The sequence below is a fragment of the Abramis brama genome (assembly GCF_963993115.1).
Source record: "Abramis brama genome assembly, chromosome: 16".
Taxonomy (NCBI): Eukaryota; Metazoa; Chordata; class Actinopteri; order Cypriniformes; family Leuciscidae; genus Abramis; species Abramis brama.
In genome coordinates, this window is record NC_139978.1 from 11,623,537 (window position 1) to 11,645,280 (window position 21,744).

At 39.5% G+C, this 21,744-nt stretch overlaps 2 protein-coding genes and 1 long non-coding RNA gene across 14 annotated transcripts in view; 1 reads left to right on the forward strand and 2 right to left on the reverse strand.

Moving 5' to 3' along the window:
* Positions 1-9,508, reverse strand: part of LOC311065956 (actin filament-associated protein 1-like 2) — a 63,937-nt gene extending 54,429 nt beyond the window's left edge. For 4 of the 8 annotated variants that reach the window (XM_084086843.1, XM_084086841.1, XM_084086842.1 and 1 more), the window contains exon 1: positions 4,417-5,065. In XM_084086843.1, the coding sequence (XP_083942969.1) occupies positions 4,417-4,597 (181 nt within the window). In that variant the 5' untranslated portion in view covers positions 4,598-5,065. Of the gene's footprint in view, positions 1-4,416; positions 5,066-5,286; positions 5,341-5,377; positions 5,399-9,267 lie in introns of those variants that run through there. The other 4 variants (XM_084086846.1, XM_084086845.1, XM_084086847.1 and 1 more) reach the window with 3 other exon arrangements.
* Positions 9,509-9,789: 281 nt separating this feature from the next.
* LOC311065892 (dematin-like) overlaps positions 9,790-21,744 on the reverse strand; it is a 75,924-nt gene continuing 63,969 nt past the window's right edge. For 2 of the 5 annotated variants that reach the window (XM_084086740.1, XM_084086739.1), the window contains exons 10-16: positions 16,245-16,381; positions 15,174-15,279; positions 14,406-14,455; positions 14,253-14,301; positions 13,107-13,172; positions 12,890-12,970; positions 9,790-12,802 (exon numbers count right to left, since the gene is read on the reverse strand). In XM_084086740.1, the coding sequence (XP_083942866.1) occupies positions 13,123-13,172; positions 14,253-14,301; positions 14,406-14,455; positions 15,174-15,279; positions 16,245-16,381 (392 nt within the window). In that variant the 3' untranslated portion in view covers positions 9,790-12,802; positions 12,890-12,970; positions 13,107-13,122. Of the gene's footprint in view, positions 12,803-12,889; positions 12,971-13,106; positions 13,173-14,105; positions 14,302-14,405; positions 14,456-15,161; positions 15,280-16,244; positions 16,382-21,744 lie in introns of those variants that run through there. The other 3 variants (XM_084086736.1, XM_084086738.1, XM_084086737.1) reach the window with 2 other exon arrangements.
* LOC311065893 lies at positions 16,865-17,531 on the forward strand. Its single transcript, XR_014602989.1, has 3 exons — positions 16,865-17,006; positions 17,117-17,199; positions 17,399-17,531. It is a non-coding gene; the product is annotated as an uncharacterized lncRNA (long non-coding RNA).

A 21,744-nucleotide genomic window follows, 5' to 3' on the forward strand; every position in this document is an offset into this window, starting at 1 on the left:
GTCGCACTTTCAGCCCTTGGTCAGACCTTGCATTTCTTCAGGCAGGAGTTTCCCTAGAACGAGTGTCCAGATGTGTTGTTGTTACAACAGATGCTTCCAAGACAGGCTGGGGCGCTGCACATACACATACAACACATACAACCAGTTTTGTTTCGCATCTTGGGTAATAACAGGTAAAACTCTGACAACTCTGACTCATCTGTAGTGAGTTTGGTGGAGGAACTCACTAATAGGCCCATTATTTGTGGTACGCCCCTTTCAGGTATGCTCCATATGTAGTGATTCCCTAACAGTGATCCCATATGATGTATTCTTCCACAGTTCAGTTTCCCTATCATATAACCCTGTGTCTTCCACTGGGCAGAGCCCGCTCTGTCGTCAGTTCCTGTGGCCGGTAGTCTCTCCCTTGTCAGGTAGAGCCCACCACAGGGAGGTGAGTCCATAGGATGTACTTTCCACATGCTAACCTCCCCTTTGGGTAGGATGTGGTCTACGTAGTGTTCCATTCTCAATAGAGAAGGAGAATGCTTCCCAGAATTAACAACCAGGTGTACCCAGCCATTAAAAAAAATCCATTTTGGAAAAAAACAAACAGAAGAGGCTGGAGTAACCTCTTCCAAGAGGTACAGGGGTCCTCCTGATATGGGGAGACCTGAGGTAATTTACCCAAGCGGAGGCTTGCCTGCATCTGCACCGCCAAGTCTCATGACACAGTTCTGTTGTTTGGGAGTGTAGTATACAGTAGGGACACCTAGTGTCTGTATTTCGACACAATGTCGAAAGTGACCGACAGAAAGGGAACGACTAGGGTACTAGTGTAACACTCGTTCCCTGATGAAGGGGAACCCTCGTCCTTCCTGCCACAACTCTGAACTGCCACTGAAGTGGTCGAGATGCCGTCTCGGCTCCTCAGCACAAACCTGAATGTGTGGAGCACGCTGGCCTCCTTTTATGTCCGGGGTAGTGGCCACTGGCCAGACATGCAAATTCCACATTCCAACTTCATTGGCCTGTTCTGAATACGTCAGAGGTGTTTGGGGCTCCCAAGAGTGACACCTAGTGTCAGTATTTGACACAACGCCTCCATTCCGACCATCAGGGAACGGGGTTACACTAGTAACTGAGACGATTTAGCAGTCACAACTGAATGCAAACAACAAATAAATGCAAATAAAAGATATTGTGGATGAACAGCTCACAGTTAAACATTATATCGAAAATACCAGAAATCTGTTTTTCTTCAGACTTCTGTTTTCATTTATTGAACACACTGACCTTCAGATGTGACAGAGCTGGCGATGGAGTGCTAACAGTAAAGTCATTATGCAAACAGAGCTCCAGCCAGATGTCAATAGCTGCCTGTGGCGAAGGCCCTCTGTCCTTCAGATTGTCATTCTCAAGGTCTCAGTCTTCACACTAGCCTCTTTTCTTCTCCAAACTCCCCCATGTCTCACTGCCACACTATTGGCAACTTTAGAAAGCAATGTGTAGCCTTAATCTGACTATTATGTATGTGATATTTTCACATTTAAATGACATTTGATTCCTTTGATATTCCACTGTTTCTCGTAGACTTGAGCCAATAACAACTGTTCGCTAAGAAGTTGCCCCACCCATTCTCACTTTGTGCAGGAACTGTAAAATGTGTGGAGGATAAATACTGAGCATTGTCATAACAACGTTTCAAAGGTCAAAGAATCCAGCTACTGGCTTCCGTCGAAATCAAACACACACAAACCCGCATCCTTTATCTCTTTGAGATTCTACTAAACCTTTCTTTCTAAAGTCCTTTCTTCTAATTTTCCTTAAAGTACACTTCTGTACCTTGCTTTAACTGGGCCAACCTAAAGAGGAAAACCCTTGGATTGATGATGTGTCTAATTGTACCTTTACATTAGTCATTGCTGCCTTGGCATCTCAAACGCTAATATTGAGCAATAAATTACACTAATGATATGGAATGTTTTTTTATGGATCCATCTTATTAGTTACCAATCCTTGTTCAAAACATAACTTGTGCCATCTTTTAGTAATGGCATTAGAAGAATGTTCCAGGAAATGCAACTTTATCTGTGCTGTACATTGAATAATAATTTATAATGTATAGATAATTTAAAATACAATAATGTAGTGGATGCAAAATGGCTTATATTGCAACTTAGACTTTGTAAATGCTTAATTGTCAAAGAAAATTTCCAACAAGTTTTCACAAACCTTGGGACAAGGCCAAAATATTTTCTGTGGTATTCTACTGTCTGTGTACACTTAAAAGTCAAAGTGATACTTTACAATATAGAAAGTGATGCTGAACATTTTTATATCCATTTCATATAAACCTACATGAACTGTAGGAACATGAACTGACAAGGTAAATTACTATACACTTGAACTCAGTAATTTCATTATCTCTATATTTAACCTTCCCTCTCCATAACCTAACCCCAAAAGAAAAAATAGTTTCATTCTGCAAGTTAAACTTTGAGCATTTGCTTGTAAGTCTCTTTATATTGATATTACAGTATAAATTCATTTTCCACCAAATACATCTTTACATTACCAAAAAGTTTTGCATTCTACTGATTTTTTTGTTAATCAATATGAAATAAAAGTCCTTCATCATATGTTCTCACGCAACAGTAGCTGCATTCATATTAATGTAAATACACAACCACTTCTAAGTCACGTTCTATGAGGGGGTGAGACCACCCTCTGCATATGATTCATTAGCAAAACTAATGCCCGAGGCACATGGGCGTCATCAACATTTCGGAAATGCTTCAAACACCCACTTTGTGTGTTTGTGTTGCTGAGGACACAGATAGACATTTTGCATTCCTGGCCAAAATGCTTCAAAAGGGTTTATAACCTCTGGTCAACTGATTTGACCACTTGTTGACAGTTGACCCTTTTGTCTGACACAATAGAAAGTCTGTCTGAAAAGAAAAATGAATGAAATCTCAAGCAGATGTCTATGGTATGCTAGTTCTCAGTGGGATCAAAAGGTGTCACAACCAGAGGTCACGTTGACCGAATAATTTTTTAGCAATGATAGAAAAATCTAAAGCCAACAATCATTTTGACAGATTACACTGAGGGTGATCTATTGTAACTTGTAACTGTAATTCCCACCCCTGTCCAGTCCAAGTTATAATTATGTTTGTTGCCCCTCCCCAGAGTTATTTTTTCACATTTATGGTCACTGAATGGCTTTTCTGAGGTAAATAAAATAACAAGGTAGAAAAGGCAAGGCATCATTAAAGAAATCCATATGACTCCAGTGGTTTAACCTTAATTTTATGAAGCGACACGAGTGCTTTGTTTGTGCAAACAAAAACATTATTTACCACTTTATTTACAAAGTATTAATCTCCAACGAGCGTTCACGCAACAACGTCTGCTCTCGCGTCAACACAACATGCATGCGTCGTGGTACTCTTGTAAACGTGTATCGGAGATTAATATTTTGTAAATAAAGTAGTAAATTATGTTTTTTTTTTCTGCTCAAACAATGCACTCGCACTCGTACATAACCTTGTGTGTATTTGAGAGTTTAAGCACAATAGTTTAATACTCACGGGACGTGCTGTCTTACATCCAGCTTTGTGTGAGTGTGCTTTTTCCTTCCACTAAACAAATGAACATTTACAACATATTATAAATGATCTATGTGATATTTTGAGCTGAAACTTTACAGACACATTCTGGGGACACCTGAGACTTATATTACATCTTGTAAAAGTTGGCATAATAGGTCCCCTTTAAGGATATAGCAGGCGATTTCGGACACAGCCCCTGTGTATTTAAGCCCTTTGTTTCCTCAGTTCATTGTTCTGTGTTGTTTCAGTTTGTGTGGTGGTCCATATTTTTTGTGTCTCCTTAGATTTGTGATTAAAGACTTCTTTTGGATATCCCTATTCGTCGTGTAAACTACAACCACCACACGTGATAGAACACTGAACCAAAGATTTGTTTTAGCTGCGAACGAGCGCACAGAGGCAGAGTGTGGGGAGTAGGTGCTGGTGAATAACGGATCTCCGTTCACCAGCTGCTCCGCTGAGGAGGACATCACCAGCCCCACTCTGGACCCAGAGCTCATAGCTGCCTCCCACACCCTGCACAGAGCCTATGCCAGAGCCCACCGCAGACATGGAGCCGGAGCCTGCCGCGAGGTCAGCGCCAGAAAGAGTGACTGAGCCGACCAGCTCCCTGGAGCACGAGACCAACGCAGAGTCTGACCAGATGTCCTGACCAAGTCTCCTGTGTCTCTGCTGGTTCCACCCAGCTCCAAGTCTCCTCTGGTCCCACCAGCTCCAAGTCTCATGTGTCCCTAAAGATCCTGCCCAGCCTCCCTCTCCCACCCCCTCCACCTATAACAGCCAGTTCCTCGGCCCTGTCTCCGCTGGTTCCCTTCAGTACCTTGACTCTTCCTATGACACTCTCCAGCTCTGCCTTGGCAAGAGGATCCCCCGGTTACGCCTCCAGCCACCGAGCCCGTCACTCCACCTCGGCTCGTCGACCAGTCGGCTCCATCTTGGCTCCTCCCTCCCTTGGCTCCACCTCGGACCGTCGTCCTCACGGCTCCACCGGGCTCCCTCATCCCTCCAGGTCCACCTTGGTCAGTTGTTACTCTGCCTTAGAGATCTGCACGGGCTTTAAACTTAAGCCCGAACCCGGCCCGTACCCGAAATCATTTAACCCGACCCGACCCGAACATTACGGTTATATTTTAAGCCCGAGCTGAACCCGAGGTCCGTTTTTATGATTGCTTGCAACTATAATTAAAAAAGCTACATGTACAAACACCGTTTCACCAAGGCACAGTGGCCCCCTCATCAGTCAGCACACAAGAAAAAAAAAGAGAAAAAGCACAGACTTAATAATTACGAAACTTTGATGTAGTTGAACAGGTGAAACAGTAACTAATTCCCCTGGAACTCAAACATTCCCCTGGAACTCAAACATCCCCTGGAACTTTAAAACAAAGTTCACGCAGTTGCACAACTATTTACACAAATATATCCTTCTCCGTACGAGTTTACAGCTTTGTAAAATGATATATGATAAAATAAAAATGATTCATATATAATTTTACAAAACAGTTTTGCGCATGTGCTCCCGTGCGCACTATTTCAGTCACAACACTGCAATCAGAGGAGGACGGCTGAAACTGCGCACATACTTTCTCTCTCGCATGCTCATATAATTACGATCACAACTCAGCAAGCAGCCAAGCACATGGCAAACTACATATATGTATAACCGATATAGTTTTTCTAAGTTACAAACCTGAACCCGACCCGAACCCTTGAGTTTTTCGGGACCCGTCGGGCTCGGGTCGGGTCGGGTAGCAGACCTCTACTCTGCCTATGCCACATACTTCTGTGCCTTCACTTGTGCTTCGTTCCTCCACCCCTTCGGCTACGTCAGGCTCAATCACACCGGGTCCGCCTCAGTCCTCTTGCACCCAGGCTGAAAAATTTGGCTGCATGTGTGGAACGCGCACTATACTTTGGGCTTTAGGGTGTGGTTAGACCTTAGGTCCCGAGAGGGGGAGCTGGACATCAAGCTCCGCCCATTGTCTCTGCAGTGAGCAGCCTCTCTGTGCAGCAGTGGTTGTACAGTAGGCATATAGAGTCATTGCAGTTATTTGAACCAGCCGACCACTGAGCGAGTCCGGAAATGCATATGTTGACATCTTCTAAGTCAAGTACGCAGCAACATTATTCAAGTAAAAATATTTCTTTGCGCTCAGACTGTGATTTCTGCAATATAGAACTACATTTTTACAGCTGATCAATCCTTACCCTGTCATTAAACCTTTAAAATGTAGCATGTCATGGGAAAAGTATTAGAAAAGCACCGCATCCATTTATATATGTATATATATACCGTCATTTATTTTACCTAAACATAATTTTCATGTAATCTAATGATTTCATATAATTTGTGTGCTTATTTCTATTCAGGAGAGTGACATATTTGATCTAAATGTGTAAATGCAAAGCATTCTGTGTACTTCATCACTTTAATCAGATTGCTTATATGTACAGTCCAAAATGTGCAAACATACTTTTGATGTTTATTGTTTATAAATCCTGATATGTGTTAGATCAGGCCAGTCTTGTCGCCCCAAATGTATTTTGTGTTACATGTATTACATTGTGTAACGTCAGATTGGGATTTTCCTTTGCGTTGTAATCCTTGCACACTATTTTTTTCAGTGAAAAAAAAAAGGTTGACAAAATCGATTTTGGCAAAAAGTGGTGGTGAGTGGGAACATGTCCCAACGGCAAATTACGCCTGTGTGTGTGTGTGTGTGTGTGTGTGTGTGTGTGTGTGTGAGGTCACATTCTTGTTTTGACCGATAGTGACAGAACAGGGAAGAGGAAAAAAGCTTGTTGGGGAAAAAAACTGCATGACCAGGATAAATGAGATATATCATTATATATTTATGTATTTGTTCTAAAAACGTGTTTAACCAAAAAAGCTAAAATCTTTTTAAAATCAAAGCTTTTTCCTCACTAGCTTTCACTAGATAAGTCTAAAATGCATAATTAGCCTTTTATGTATATGCACCAAAATAACAATAAGCAGTAATATTTATATACACTACTATTCAAACTTTGGGGTCAGTAAGATTTGTTTTGGCTGTAATGGCTGCAGAAAATTCAGATTAAAATACAGTGCTATGCATAAGTTTAGACACCCATGCTAAAGTTGACTAAAAAGAGGAATAAAAAAATAATCTTTTGGAAATTGAACTTAATGCCTTAATTAAAAAAAATTAGGAAAAATCCAACCTTTAAGGACACCAATTTTCTTTGTGAATGAATAATGTATCGTAAATAAATAAATGTTCTTCCTTAAAATACAGGGTGCATAAGTTTGGACACCCCTATGCCTTTCAACCTATAGCCTTCACCATACCTAGAGATTGGCATGGTGTACTTTCCATAAGATCATCTCTCAATGCAAATCAAACCAGCTATTAGGCTAACTGAAATAAAACCATGCCAATCTCTAGGTATGGTGAAGGCTATGTGATGATGTGGGGCTATTTTAATTCCAAAGGCCAAGGGAACTTTATCAGGATGCATAGTATCCTGGATCCATGAAGTAACTGGCCTTTAAAAATAAAAATCTGCCTGCCTCTATGGGAATTTAACATGTCCAAACTTATGCACCCTGTATTTTAAGGAAGAACATTTATTTATTTACAGTACATTATTCATTCACAAAGAAAATTGGTGTCCTTAAAGGTTGGATTTTTCAATTTTATTTAAATTAAGGCATTAAGTTCAATTTCCAAAAGATGATTTTTTATTCCTCTTTTTAGTCAACTTTAGCATGGGTGTCTAAACTTATGCATAGCACTGTATATTAAACACAGTTATTTTAAATTGCAATAACAATTCACAATATTAATATTTTATAATATTTAAATAAATAAATAAATGCAGTCTTAATAAGAGATTTAAGAGCACAAGACTTCCTTCAAAAACATTTTAAAGAATCTTACCAACCACAAACCTTTGGTAAGGTAGTCATTTCCTAGTCAAAACTAAATAAAAAGGTTGTGACTTGTAATTGTAACTTTATTTCCTGCAATTTTAACTTTATACATTACAGTGTGACATATTCTTACATAAAATTAGAAAATTATTAACTGCAAGAATTTACTTGTGCTATCATATTTCAGACCCTTGTGACAGATCGACCTCCACTGTCTGTACTCCCATTGGTAGTCGCAGCTCATTTACATAAAATAGAACTTTTCTCAACTTTGTCAAGTTATCAGACATGGCTACAATCCAACAGTCAACAGTTGGGTTCAGGTTCGTCGTTGCAATTTACTGGCTGTGTGAATGCCCCTTCAACCATTAAAAAACAAAAAACAAATTAACTGAAAAAGACTGAACTAATTCACTGAAATTATTTAAAATGATCAAATCCAACACTGTTCTTGTAACTGACATTTAAATCTGTCTTAAGCTCTTATAGCCTACAACAAATATATTTACATTAAAATGATCAGAAAATTTACCAAGTTATTTACTTTTATATCAGCAACATCTATCATTTTTCAATATTTAGCACATTTTTTATATATCTTCCAACTCCAGCCTAAACAATTTCACTATAGAAAATGTCAGGAAAATATTGCATAGAAGCTTAACAGTAATATCATCTATGATGTCAGTTTTTTTCCCCAGCACATTTTTTTTTTTTTCAGAAGCAAGGAGCATAGAAAGGAGCACAGAAGGAGGTGGAGAAGCTCATTTGCTCCTGTCAGACTTCACACTACGCCGCCGCCAGTGAAATTAGCACAGCTCTCTGACCTTTACTTAAACAAACCAAGAAACTCGCTCCTCTCCTGAGATTTCATTCATGGCGGCGTGACTGATGGGGGAAGCTGTAGGACTATTACTGACATTCCAGAACAGTGATCAAATCTGCACAACTACAACAACACTAACTGCAATTACGAGAAATCAACAATTAAAAATTCAACACCTCTCTGAGATTTGAAAGAGCTGCTGAGATGTGTTCAGAAATGGATGATTGTTTGCACTGGTGGTGTAATTTTGCAGATGGTAGAGGAAAGGTTGTTGGTTTGAATCCCAGTGGGACGGATTCATTTGACCAAGACATTTAGGCACTTAAGATTAAGATTTAACTGCATTAAAAAAAAGTTAATGATACTGGACACAGACTTGTGACTTCTGCTGCTGACTTGTGTGACAAGCTGCTGTATAGATAAATTAACTAAATGAATAGCCTAACTAATGACTTTTACAACGGAAATAAATCAACACCGAACTTAGGCTACTTAAGTTGGACAATGACACTCTTTTCTTCTAGAGCTGCTGTACAGCCAAACAAACTTTGTTGCATTCTTTTCTGTATTGTAAAAAGAGCTATATAAATAAGGATGACTTAACCTGACTTGATAAGAGGTCTTAGATTAAAACTATTCAATATGATTACTAGCATAATTAGTGATTATTACTAACTAGTGGTATTATCCACGGACAGTAAGCAACTTAGGATCTTGCTCGATATCTCAAATGCAGTGCCAGTGCCAATGCCACTGCACGCCAACTGACTCCCCAGTTACAGTAACACCAAAAAAAAAGTTGTTTCATATGGAAAATACATGTCTGAATGATATGTGGATCTGATGTGGCCCATATGAAGCTTTCACAGTTACAGCACTCAGACTCTTATACACACCACAGACAGACTGACGTGACAACAGTGAAATACCTTTTTGCTTGTCCATCGCTGGAAATGATCAAAGCGTCCAAGTGAAATGTTCTCGGTCGCTTCCAGAGTTCATCGCTGAGTCTGTTCCTGGATGTGTAAACGAAGTCAAAGTGAATTTAAGTGCAATTTCGAAGTGAATCAAAGGAGAGTTGCGGGTGAGGCGGCAGTCAAACGAAGATAACAGCAAAACTGTCGGAACAAGCGACTACATTGTCAACATCCACTCCACATCTCTATCACTGAACTCTCCGCCTCCAGCTGTGCGTCTGAAATCCGCTAATGTACAGTAGCTCAACAGCGCCACCTACGCTCTCAATGCGGACAATAGTGGAAATTACAAAATAACCTGTATATGATTAGCTACCAGTGAACAGTAAATGATGTATCTATGCGAGGAAGTAAATGTTAATTTAATTTAAAGAGAAACATTAGGTTCGCTCCCAAAACTTTACGTTTCTTCACTTTAGCATGGATAAATCCACAGCTATGTTAAGATTACTGCCAAAAACCAGACACAAAACGTTGTTAAAATCATAAGTTTTATTGAACTGAATATTAATTCAAATGATCTGTTAAAATCATTAGTAAGCCACTTACAAATCAAAATAATAAAACAACAATACCACTGATAAAATCACAACAATGTACACTCACTTTACTAAATCCATTTTATTTTTTCATTCATCACACGTTCACATAAAAAAAAGGAAAAGAAGAAAAGCACTATTCATGAAGTAGAGAAAGATCAATGCTATGTTAATATTTGGGACATTTTTCACATGAAAATTGTCCGATGCATGTAGGCCTACAACATGTGGTTAAAAAGAGCTTATTTTCTCTTTGCACTGTGAAAACATTCAACCTTTTAAGTGTATATGAGTGAATCAAGTGCTTTAGGATGAAGTATGAGTGCCTTACAGCAAAATATTCCTAGCAAAAAGTATTTCATAAAGATGGCCTGACTTCTGAAGCCACAAATACTTTCAGACCAGAAAAACACAACTTTAAGCTGTCATTGAAAAAAAAAAAAGATTGATCAGTAGCACAATTTCATGATTATTGAGTATTGTGAAGCGTAAATCAGGTGTCAGATGGTGTTCACATAAAATACGTTATCATAATACCATTGGTTTGTTAATAGGCAAAAAGCTAAGAATAGCTCTCACATATTTCCTTTTGAGCAGTGCTTCTAAAAAACTGAATGTGGACTGTCTATTTTTGTACTTCTACATTCTCAAGTTGATATGTGTTGCTTTTTAGTGATTTTTTTGTTCTTATTACATTTCCATTCTGTAGGTACAAACTCTAGGCAAAAAGCATGCACTCTATCTAAGCACTTCATTTGGTCATTGGAGTAATAAAAGCATAGTAATTTCATGTGCTCAGAGATCAACACATAATATGTCATTAGAAGTGGGCAAGAAGAATATATGAACTACAGGAATCTGTGCCATTCAGATTTTTAGATTTGTTAACTTTTTTTCATATAATTAATATATAGTTAATTCATTCACATAATTATGTATACTTTGTTGCAAAATGTGGACTAATAAAAAACATCTCTGCTGTGTGAATGTGTTGATTTTTTCAAAATTGCACTTCAGTAAATTCATCTTCCTGTTTTTCCAATTTAGCATCCTGTGAGTCGTGACCAATTCAATTCAAATTCACACCCATGAACTGAAAGGGAGCCAGTTAAATACTGTAAATACACAGAAAGCAAAAACCAGGGTTACAAAATCAAACCATCGTTGCAAAATCAAACCATCTGGCAAGTAGCAACCATCAGGTGTTAACGTATGACGTGTATAACGTCTCTTTATTTCCTAACCTATCCTTATCCTATAAAACAGGAGCACTGTTTAAAAAAACAAAAAAACAAAACAAAAAAAGAGGATAGAACCAAAACAGTAAAAGTGCTTTACAAGGTAATAGCAGCAAAATGGGGAAGAGGGAGCGAAGAAAGATGTAAGAATAGAGGGAGCGAGTGAAACTGTTCGATCAATACATCTTGTGGAAGAGGAGAAGTATTGATCACACTCACAATTCACAATGCATCATCATTGAAGAAAAGCAGGATACATTTGCCATGCAGGATTCATACGTCTCATACCCAATATTAAGTAAACTCTCACTAATGTACAGTAGCTCTCTTTGGAACAGCAAAATCTCACTCTGTATCATCCGCTGTTGCCATGGGAATTGTTGCTATATTTGTATATCGTACTGCTGGTATTTGCACTGGTATTAAATTGTTTGTGTTAAGTTGTAAAAAATGAGGGTGTGCAATATGTGCATCTCTAGTCCCTAGTATAAATTGTACTAATTTCCGAACTATCAACAATAGCTGCTTTGCTTAATTCAAATATTCAGACACTTTAAAAAAATATGGGTCAATGACAAATAAGACTGTAAAGTATAATAAATGGTACGGTAAATGGTTTTATGGTTGATACATGGTTTTTATATGGCTTTCAAAAATGTTTAATGTAAATTTATTGACTAAAAATGTCATATTTCTTACAAATATTATGAATTAATTGTAGAAATATCATGATTTATTCATTCATAAATATAATGACGATTTTGGGAAGTCGCACCACATGACATTTTACAAATTTTAAGAATCTCATCAGAATCTCATTTTTTAAATATTGATAAACAGTAAAGCAGTTTTGTTAAAATATTGGATATCTTTCTAATAAATAATAATAAAAGATTATGCAAAACTACTTCAGATTTCCATGTTAAGTATTTCATTCTTTTAATTTTACTTCATTATATCGGTACAGTCGTATCACCCTGACATTTTTACTGTATGCTCCCCAAAAAACATGCTCATCATAGAAGAGGAGTATTGAAGTTACTGCATGTATGAATCACATTTTTTATGTATTTTAATAAACAAACACATTTGGGGGGCAAAATGAGCGTTATGTCACTGACCCATATTCTGAAGGTTTGGTAATTCATGCTTAGTACATAAAGGCTGAAAAGTGTGGCAGTGACTTTATAGTGAATGAAACTCACAGGTTCCTGCTGGTCCATCTGAACTTCTGAATTTGGTCTACTCAAATAACTAGTGCGACTCATATTGGCTTCATGTGTACTGCTAGCTTTCATGTCTGTGTGTATCATTTCAGCTTCATAAAGCACACAGAGAGGAACCTCAGTGAAGACCTGACATAGTAGCTGCAACTAGAAAAAGAGGCAACATCAATGACTCAGACATGATTGTTAGATGCAATCAGATATGGGGCTTATCAAACGATAAGGATAACTGATTTTTTTTGCTGGCTCCATAATCACATTCCTTATATCACATTCCTCATCTTTCCTTAACTTACATCGCTTGTACTGTTTTCACAAGTGGAAGTGCAGATGTGTGACAGTGTTTGTAAAGGAACGCATTTCTCTACTATTAGAAGAGAGAGACTTTCTTTTTCAGGTCGTTCCTCTTCCAAAGGGAGAGCCGGTCAAATTCCTCAATGGACATTCCAAAGACATTCTGGAATTCCTCAGTTGACAGGTGCCTCTGGAGAGAGAGGTTCAATGGTCAACCTTTGTTCCCAACAGAACAGTTAAATAATGAGGTTGAATAATGAGCAAAAACAATGTTTACCTCCAATCTTGTCCTGTCTACACCAGGTGGGAGTTTGTTTCTGCCTCTGTGGGTCACAATGAGCATCTCACGTGGGTAAATCTGCCAAACGAACACATAGATAGTGCAAACACATAATTAATGAACTTTGACCATGAGCAAGCAGTCACTTATACGCAACAATACATACAGGAGCTCTGATGAATACCAAACACTCTTGATTAGTTGGCATTTTTACCTTTTGTTCCAGCATACTAGGGAGTGAATTCCCTCTGTCTATCCTTCTGCTTTGGGTATCTCCATTCTATAAAAGAGAGAAGACCACTGTAAGCCTATCCACAACTGTGATTTGTGCAATTATTACAAAAAATCTGATTGTAAAATGTAAAAATAAAAATAGAATTCTGCTGAGACTGAAGGTTGCAAATAGATTGACTCACTAAAATCTTTCAAAATATCAGAAATGCTAACATGATGGACTAACATGTTAAAACCCAATGCCATACTGTATTGCAGTGGCTCTAAATAAAAATATTCAAAAAAATATATATATATCAGAAATGCTGATACTGCTATTGTCAATTTTCAATGAACAGCTTGTTTTGCAGTTTTCCTTATTTCAAGCTGGTTTAAATAAAAATGTCTGCTAAATGAACTAACTTAACTTGTAATTTGGTCTGTTTTAGCTGTTAAGAATGTACATTTATTTGGTGGCACTTTATTTTAATGCAAATTATTACATACCTGGAAATCTGTAAAGAGAGAGAGAGAGAGAGAAAGAGAGAGAAATGATAAGAGGTATAAAAACATGACAAAGATCTCTCCTATTCAATTCAGTTTTATTTCTATTTCTTTAAAAAAAGCTGAGAATAGATTACAACAAAGCAGAATAGAATACAATAGGATAGAATCGAATAATGACTCCATGCACTCTAATTAAAGTAAATAAACATGATAAAAATTACTCTACTATTTAAAACAGAATAAAATGATGACTCTTAATATAATATATTGTATAAATTATAATATTAAAATAATAATATATAATAAAATAAATAAATAATAATAAAATATATAGAAACCAGTGCTCGTAATACTGGGAAAAAATGCTCTGCTATTTAGAATAGAATAGAAATATAAGTCTCAATTCGGGCACTCTAAATTTCTCAACGATTTATAATATAATATAATATAATATAATATAATATAATATAATATAATATAATATAATATAATATAATATAATATAATATAATAGGTTAGAATAGAATTATGCCTCTTGATACTGGCACTCTGATTGAAGTGTAAATAAACATGACAAAAAAAAGACAAAAATTACTCTTACAAAAGAATAGAATAGAAATATCGTAATCCCAAAACTTACTTAGACTCCCTTTATCACTGTTTGAAGAGGAGAATTCAGCAGACTGCAGCTGTAACACATAAACACAAGACAATTATATCAGTGTAATTAAGGATGGCTCTTTAATGGTAATTAATTAAAGCTGACATATCAAATCAGATTTTAATTTCTCACCCTAGTAAGCCCAGTCTTAGTGTAGGAAGGAAATGAGGGAGATTTGAAGGCTGTGTAAAAGTAAAGAAGAAACATGTTAATGGACTGGGACTAATATCATCCAAATACTCATCATATAAAAAGTATTGTTGCTGAAGCCAACATTTTTTCCATTAGAGATGTGTATCATGTGGATGCAGTGCATTTCTTCAACCAGAAGGGGTCACTACAAGGTCAACCTTTTAACTGGAATCACAACCATTTTCAGTGACAGAATTCAGAGTGTAATGCAATAATTAAATTGTTTGAAAAGAGTTCTCTAGACTCTGACCTTTCCCATAGAGACCTATAAACTCTAATCTGATTCAGATCATTGGGTTGCAATGCATAAGCTCTGACTGGAGGTGGAAAGACTGACTAAGATTTCCACTAGATACAACAGCTGCTGTTAGTAATGCTGCTTATCTCTACGTATCATTGTTCTGTTCTTCCTTAAGTGACACACACACACACACACACACACACACACACACACACACACACACACACACACACACACACACACACACACACACACACAGGGTACCCTACACCTCCCCACTTACAGTTTTACATTTTCAAAAATATCACTTATGATTTATGTGATTTATAAGCTGTTTTCCTCGTGGGGAGTATAAATATCCCCGCAAGGACAAGGATTTCAGATATTGCCTATCTTTGTGGGGACATTTGGTCCCTATAAAGATAGGGAAATAAGGAACACACACATACACACACATTCAAATATACCCAGATGCATGGGTGTCCTGTCAGGCAGGGACCGCGTTTTCCTGTGGACAGGGGCTGATCTCTCGATCTCCTCCTTTAGTATCAATTTTCCTAGATTAGACTGAATCTGTGGCAAAGAGAGAGAGTGAGAGATGAAGAAGGAGTTTGGGGGGTGAGATGGACACTGAAACAATATACTCAGGCTGAGAGACTGAATTGATCAGCATGGCTCCCTGTTTCGACAGGAAATGCAAGAATCCCTAAAGATTTGTCCTTCATTTGAAACCAACTATGGCTTTTACTTGAAGGTCGACTGAGACAAAAGATCTTACAAATAAGAACCAAGCCAATAATCTTTTAGCCTCAGTTTCCAAAGAAAATAAGGTTTAAGAAGAACTGTTAATACAGGAAAGAAAGTTAAAATTTAAATGAGTGTATAAGGTGTGAGGTGGTGTGGCTGGTCACTATACCTTTCTGATGTGTTTGTAGTGTGAAATATTTTTTTAAATATACAAATAGGACATAAAGACTGCATGTATGATACTACCTTTCAAACGTTTGGGGTCGGTAAGACTTTTTAATATTTGTAATTCTCTTATGCTCAGTATAAACAGCAATATAATAAAATATTATTACAATTTAAATGAAATGTATTTTTACTTTAATGTAATTTAAAATGTAATTTATTCCTGTGATGGCAAAGCTGAATTAACAGCAGTCTTCAGTGTCACACGATCCTTCAGAAATTAATACGCTAACTTATTATTATTCTCAATGTTGAAAACTGTTTTTTTTTTTTTTTTTTTTTTTGATTCTTTGATAAAATGGAAAGTTAAAAAGAACAGCATTTATTTTAAATAGATTTTCTATGAAACCTTATAAATGTCTTTGTCACCTGTGTTGACTTTTTTGTTTCGCTGATTTAAATTGAATTGTTTTAATTGATTTAACGCAAACTTGCGCAACAAAAGTATATATTTATAAAAATAAAAAATATGAAAAGAATTAGAAAAGGCCATTTAAAATAGTTTAACTGTAAAACTGCAGGACTAAAAAGGTTAAAAAGAGAAAATTTTACAGATAATTTTGCACCTTGTTGAGCTCTTGCTTCTGCATTTTCCGAAGTCTCCACATGTCTTCAGACAGATCATTGTCATCATACTTATCATCCTCCTCACCCTCCTCTCCCTCAGCTGTCTTGGATGCCGCATTCTTTCTCCGCTCTGTCTCTGTTGCACAAACACAAGAATATGGGATGAAGAGTGTAAGAACGAGTAGATAAACGAATACTACCACATCATAAAACTGTCCCGATACCAAATACTACTTACATTTGCATGTACTGTTAGTGTTCTAAAATATCAATGTGTAGACAGAAGGCATGTAGAAGATTGCGTACAACATTTTGATCATGTTGATAATTTAGAGGCCGTAGAAATTTGCTTAACAATATATATCATATATAATATATATATATATATATATATATATATATATATGTAACCGGGGCAGGAATAGCCTGATATTTGATTAATTCCCTTGGTGATTTGCCCTTATGTTTTGCTTTGCGCTGTCCCCTTTAAGAGTGTGTGCATGCGCAGATGAGAGAGAGCGCGTCAGACTGAAAGAGAGCGCAGTTTGAGACAGAGTCACACAGAGGGAGAAATAGTCGATTAAACTGTTAAAGAGAGAACATTTCCAGTTTGATATTGACTTGTGAATCTGTGGTGATAACAGCCGTGTGATATTGTCGAGTGTATGGTTGATTTCGCTGCTCATACGAGTGTGGTGTTCCTGCACGTGAGAGATCTTCCGTGGGGAAAGGAAATACAGAGACGTTGGGGAAGATTGAGCGTGAGTTACTCTGTAATATGTTATAGAAAGTTGTTGAAAGGTTAAATAACACGGTTTATTTCATATATTAATGCAACTTTGAGTAATTATTGTTCTTTATGCCGTGTTAGAGGGGAGAACAGCCACACGTGATATTGCACGTGCACCAGCTGCCACGTGAGCTTTTTCTGTGCGCTTCAAAGTCTCAATAAGAGTGAGTTTTGATCATTTTATTCTCCTAAAGTGTTTATGTATAAGTTATAAAGAATATTTGTACCTTTGTTCGTGTATACTATTTTTCTTGTGTAGTTACTGTTTGATTTGAACAGAAGGGGTCAAACTGTGTATTGTAATGTATTAATGTGGTGAAATGTGCAGATTTCTCATGTATGCTGTTTTATTTCTTTCATTAGGCACATACAGGCCACTACCGTTGTTTTTGGCACTCATTTTATTTGTTTCTGAGATTATCAATGTGAAAACCACCTTTTTATTTGTTTTGTTTTGTAAGACTCTTATTACTTTGTTTTCTGCACTCATTGGAGTCAGTTTGATAGTTTATTTTGTTATGCCAATTTCACTTATTAATTGGAATGGTTTCTAAAATGCTTTTCTCTTGAACAAAAATATACATTAACGCTGTGTCTCATTTGAGGCTCAGTCAGGAATAAAAGAACCCGTTTTCTTTAGATGTTATGGCTGTGTCTTATTTCCTGACATAACGTTTGAACGGCCACATCTAATTTGGTGTCAGAAGTGGGATTTCCGTTTTTTTGTTTGGGGATTGGTTTATTTTTGTGATAAGAGTGCTAAAATAGTAGGGTGCAAACAACGGTAGTGGTTAAGAGCGGCTGAGTGCTATAAGGACCTGCAGAATATTGTGTGCCATCCTGAAAGGAGCTGCAGGAGGACCAAGGGCCAGCAAACCTGGACTGCTGCGTCGGAGGAGATTGTGAAGGACGGTGCTTATTGAACTGACTGTTTGAGAACTGAGACTTTCTGCAACTGTGAGTCATGGACGCTGAAGACATGGACGATGCATCCTCCCAGGGTGAGGACATTCAGGGTGCAGGTGCTGCAGCTCCGGAAATGGACATTGAGGGAGGTAACCCCATCTCGCAGCTACAGTCACAGATACTGGAGTTGGGACGTAGACATGATCAAGTAATGTCAACGCTTTCTAACATGACTAATGTACCTACTAGATCTTATGTGTATATCCCAAGAGAGAGACAAATTGTACCTTTCAGTGGGGATCCGGGTAAAGATTGCCAAAATGTGGATGAGTTCATTGAGGAACTTGAGAGAGTAATCAGAGTGAGGGGTTTAAATACAGAGGATCAGGTGGATTTTATCCTCTCCCACTTAAGGGGTTCCGCTCTAGATGAAGTCAGGTTGTGTATGGGAGGGGAGGATAAGTTACCTCAAGACATGTTCTCCTACTTGAGGGCAGCCTTCAGGGAAAAGCGAAGCACCCCCCAGTTGTTACATGCATTTTATGCACGGAAACAATTGGATGGTGAAGATTTCCGTGATTATTCACACGCCCTGTCCTTGCTGCTCAATGCTGCACTCCAGCAGTCACCCCATATTGTTCCGAACATGCAGCTGGCATTGCGAGATCAGTTTATAGAGGGGGTGAGGGATTCAATTCTCCGTAGGGAACTGCGTAAGGTGGTTAGAGAGCGACCTCACGCTACATTATTTGAAGTCCGTGAGGAGGCCCTTATGTGGTGTTTGGAAGAGAGACCCCGTGCAGCTAATCTTGCTAGAAACCGAAATCTAGTGGGTGTGGGGGAAAATGTAGAGCATGCGAGAATGTCTGCGACCGTACCAAGTGACTTGAGTGTAGCCCTGCAGGAAGTAATTAAGGTAATTACACAACAAGGGAAAGCAATCGGGGAACTTACCAATGCTGTCCGTGACCTCACGATCCAGAGGTCTGACCCAAGTGGGGAGAAACCTAGTAAGGCCAGGTTTAAGCCAAAATATACCCGTGATGGCCAACCCATTTGTTTGAGATGCGAGGGTGTTGGACACATAGCCCGACAATGCACGGTGCCACGCTTCCGTGAAAACCCTGTGCCAGCTACGCCAGAGTCTCAGAGTCTTCAGGGAAACTGTGCGCCTCCATTGCGAAGAGCCGAGCAATGAGAGGTGGCACTGATGGCTCAAACAGTGGCACCCTTACCAAAGAGCGATTCCTGGAGCGTGCAGTGGGCAAGTGCCCAGAAGTCGAAATTTACATTGGGGGGGTAGCTGTCAGGTGCCTATTGGACACTGGCAGCAATGTGAGTACTTTGACAGAGAGCTTCTTTAAAGAGCATCTTCATGGAGAAGATAAAGACATGCATTGTACGACCAAGTGGCTGAAGATCACCGCTGCCAATAGGTTGCCGCTTCCCTACCTTGGGTATGTCGAACTTGATATCCAGGTAATGGGTTTGACTATACCTGGGTGTGGGTTCCTGGTGATTCGTGACCAAGAGGAAGGGGCAACCGACTCAGCGCCCCCAGGCATACTTGGCATGAACATAGCGCAGCGCTGTAAACAGTTGATTCTGGCCGAGTTTGACAATGCTTTGGAAGGGACGTTGGATGCTGACTGGAGAGCCGCCTTTAACAAGGTGCAAGAGGCTATCCCAGTGGAGGCGACCTCTATGGTTCGGACAATAGGCACACATAAGCTGTATGTACCTGCAGGCTCAGTTGCTACACTTCAAGCTAAAACACACAAGGAACTGATTGGAAATGGGGGCTTAGGATTGTTTGAACCAGGTAATACATCATTGCCAGGTGGCCTGGTCCTGGTTCCTACCTTGGTGTCACCTGGTAGTCGAGTGTTCCCAGTGCAGGTAGTAAACTTGTCACCAGAGGATGTGTGGTTGCCGCCTAAGTTGAAACTCGGGATACTTACCCAGGGTCGTCGCTTTGAGGGTAGCTCCTGCGAGGTTACATTCCATCGTATCTCCGCAGATCATGAAGAAGTTACTGTCCACCAGAGATCAATGACAGGGGTTGGGAGTGACCTGCAGTGTCCATTGGAGAAGGTGCGGATAGGTGGTACCCCTACACAGCAGGCAGAGCTGAAGGCACTCCTGATGAAGTACTTGGATGTGTTCGCCACCTGTGACGAAGACCTTGGTTATGCTGACCTGGTAAAACATGAGATTCCCCTGAAAGATGACCTCCCTGTCTCACAGCCATACCGACGAATACCCCCAAACCAATTTGAGGAGGTAAAGGACCATATCTCCGGATTACTCAAGAAGGGTGTCATCCGAGAAAGCTCCAGTTCGTACGCTTCTCCGGTGGTGTTAGTTCGTAAGTCTGATGGGAGTCTCCGACTATGCGTGGATTACAGGAAGCTGAACTCTAAAACTAGACGTGACGCATTCCCATTGCCACGAATTGACGAGAGTCTGGATGCTTTGAGCAAGGCCAAGGTGTTCTCATCTATTGATCTTGCGAGTGGCTATCATCAGGTGGCAGTTCATGAGAAGGACCAGAACAAAACAGCCTTCATTACACCATTTGGGCTGTATGAGTACCAGCGGATGCCGTTTGGACTCTGTAATGCGCCTGCGACATTCCAGCGCCTCATGCAAAGCATAATGAGTGATCTGGTCTTTCAAATGGTACTTGTATACTTGGATGATTTGCTTATCTATTCAAGTACATTTGAGGGACACTTAGTGAGGCTCGAGACTGTGCTAAAAAGGTTGAGGGAGGCTGGTCTAAAGGTAAAGGTGGAAAAGTGCCATTTTCTGCAGTCCGAGGTAAAGTTCCTGGGGCATGTTGTATCAGCGCAGGGGGTGTCTACAGACCCAGACAAAGTGAGTGCAGTGAAGCAGTGGCCGATCCCTAACACTCTAAAGGAGCTGCGATCCTTTTTAGGGTTCTGCAGTTACTATCGAAGATTCATTGAGGGTTTCTCTAGAGTGGCAGGTCCGCTTCATGATGTGGTTAACACTTGTGTTCGCCAGGGGAGTGTGGTTCAGGCCAATAAGTTGTTCAAGGGCTCCTGGACAACAGAATGCCAACAGGCCTTTGAGCACCTCAAGGAGAAGCTTACCTGTGCGCCAACGTTGGGCTATGCGGACTTCACCCTACCGTTTGTGCTGGAGACTGACGCCAGTAACCTGGGATTAGGCGCTGTGCTATACCAGCAGCAAGGGGGAAGGAAAACCGTGATAGCATATGCAAGTCGGAGGTTGAGGGGTGCAGAGCGAAATGACAGGAACTACAGCAGTATGAAGCTGGAGCTCCTGGCACTCAAGTGGGCAGTGGGGGAGAAGTTCAGGAGTTACCTGCTGGGCTCGAAGTTTACTGTCTTAACAGATAACAACCCTCTGTGCCATCTCAACACGGCCAAGCTGGGTGCAATTGAACAGAGGTGGGTTGCACAGCTTGCAGTCTTCGATTTTGACGTGCAGTACCGTCCTGGTCGGTGTAACACTGCAGCCGATGCTCTCTCTAGAAGACCAGGGCTAGAGGGAATGGAGGTGGTAACTGAAGATTCAGAATACGACGGCTGTGTGGCTATTTGCAGCGGGCTCCGCACCGGGACGGCAGTGGAGGCTGATCTGTCAGGGCTAATGGAAGGGCCTAGAAATGGAGGGACAATACAGCTACAATCAGCCATGGTTGATCAAGGGAATGAAGAGGGACAAATCCTGGAGAATACCCCAACGCTACCTGGATACACGAAAGATGAGCTCCGTCAGTTCCAGGAGGAGGATCCGACCATCAGCACGCT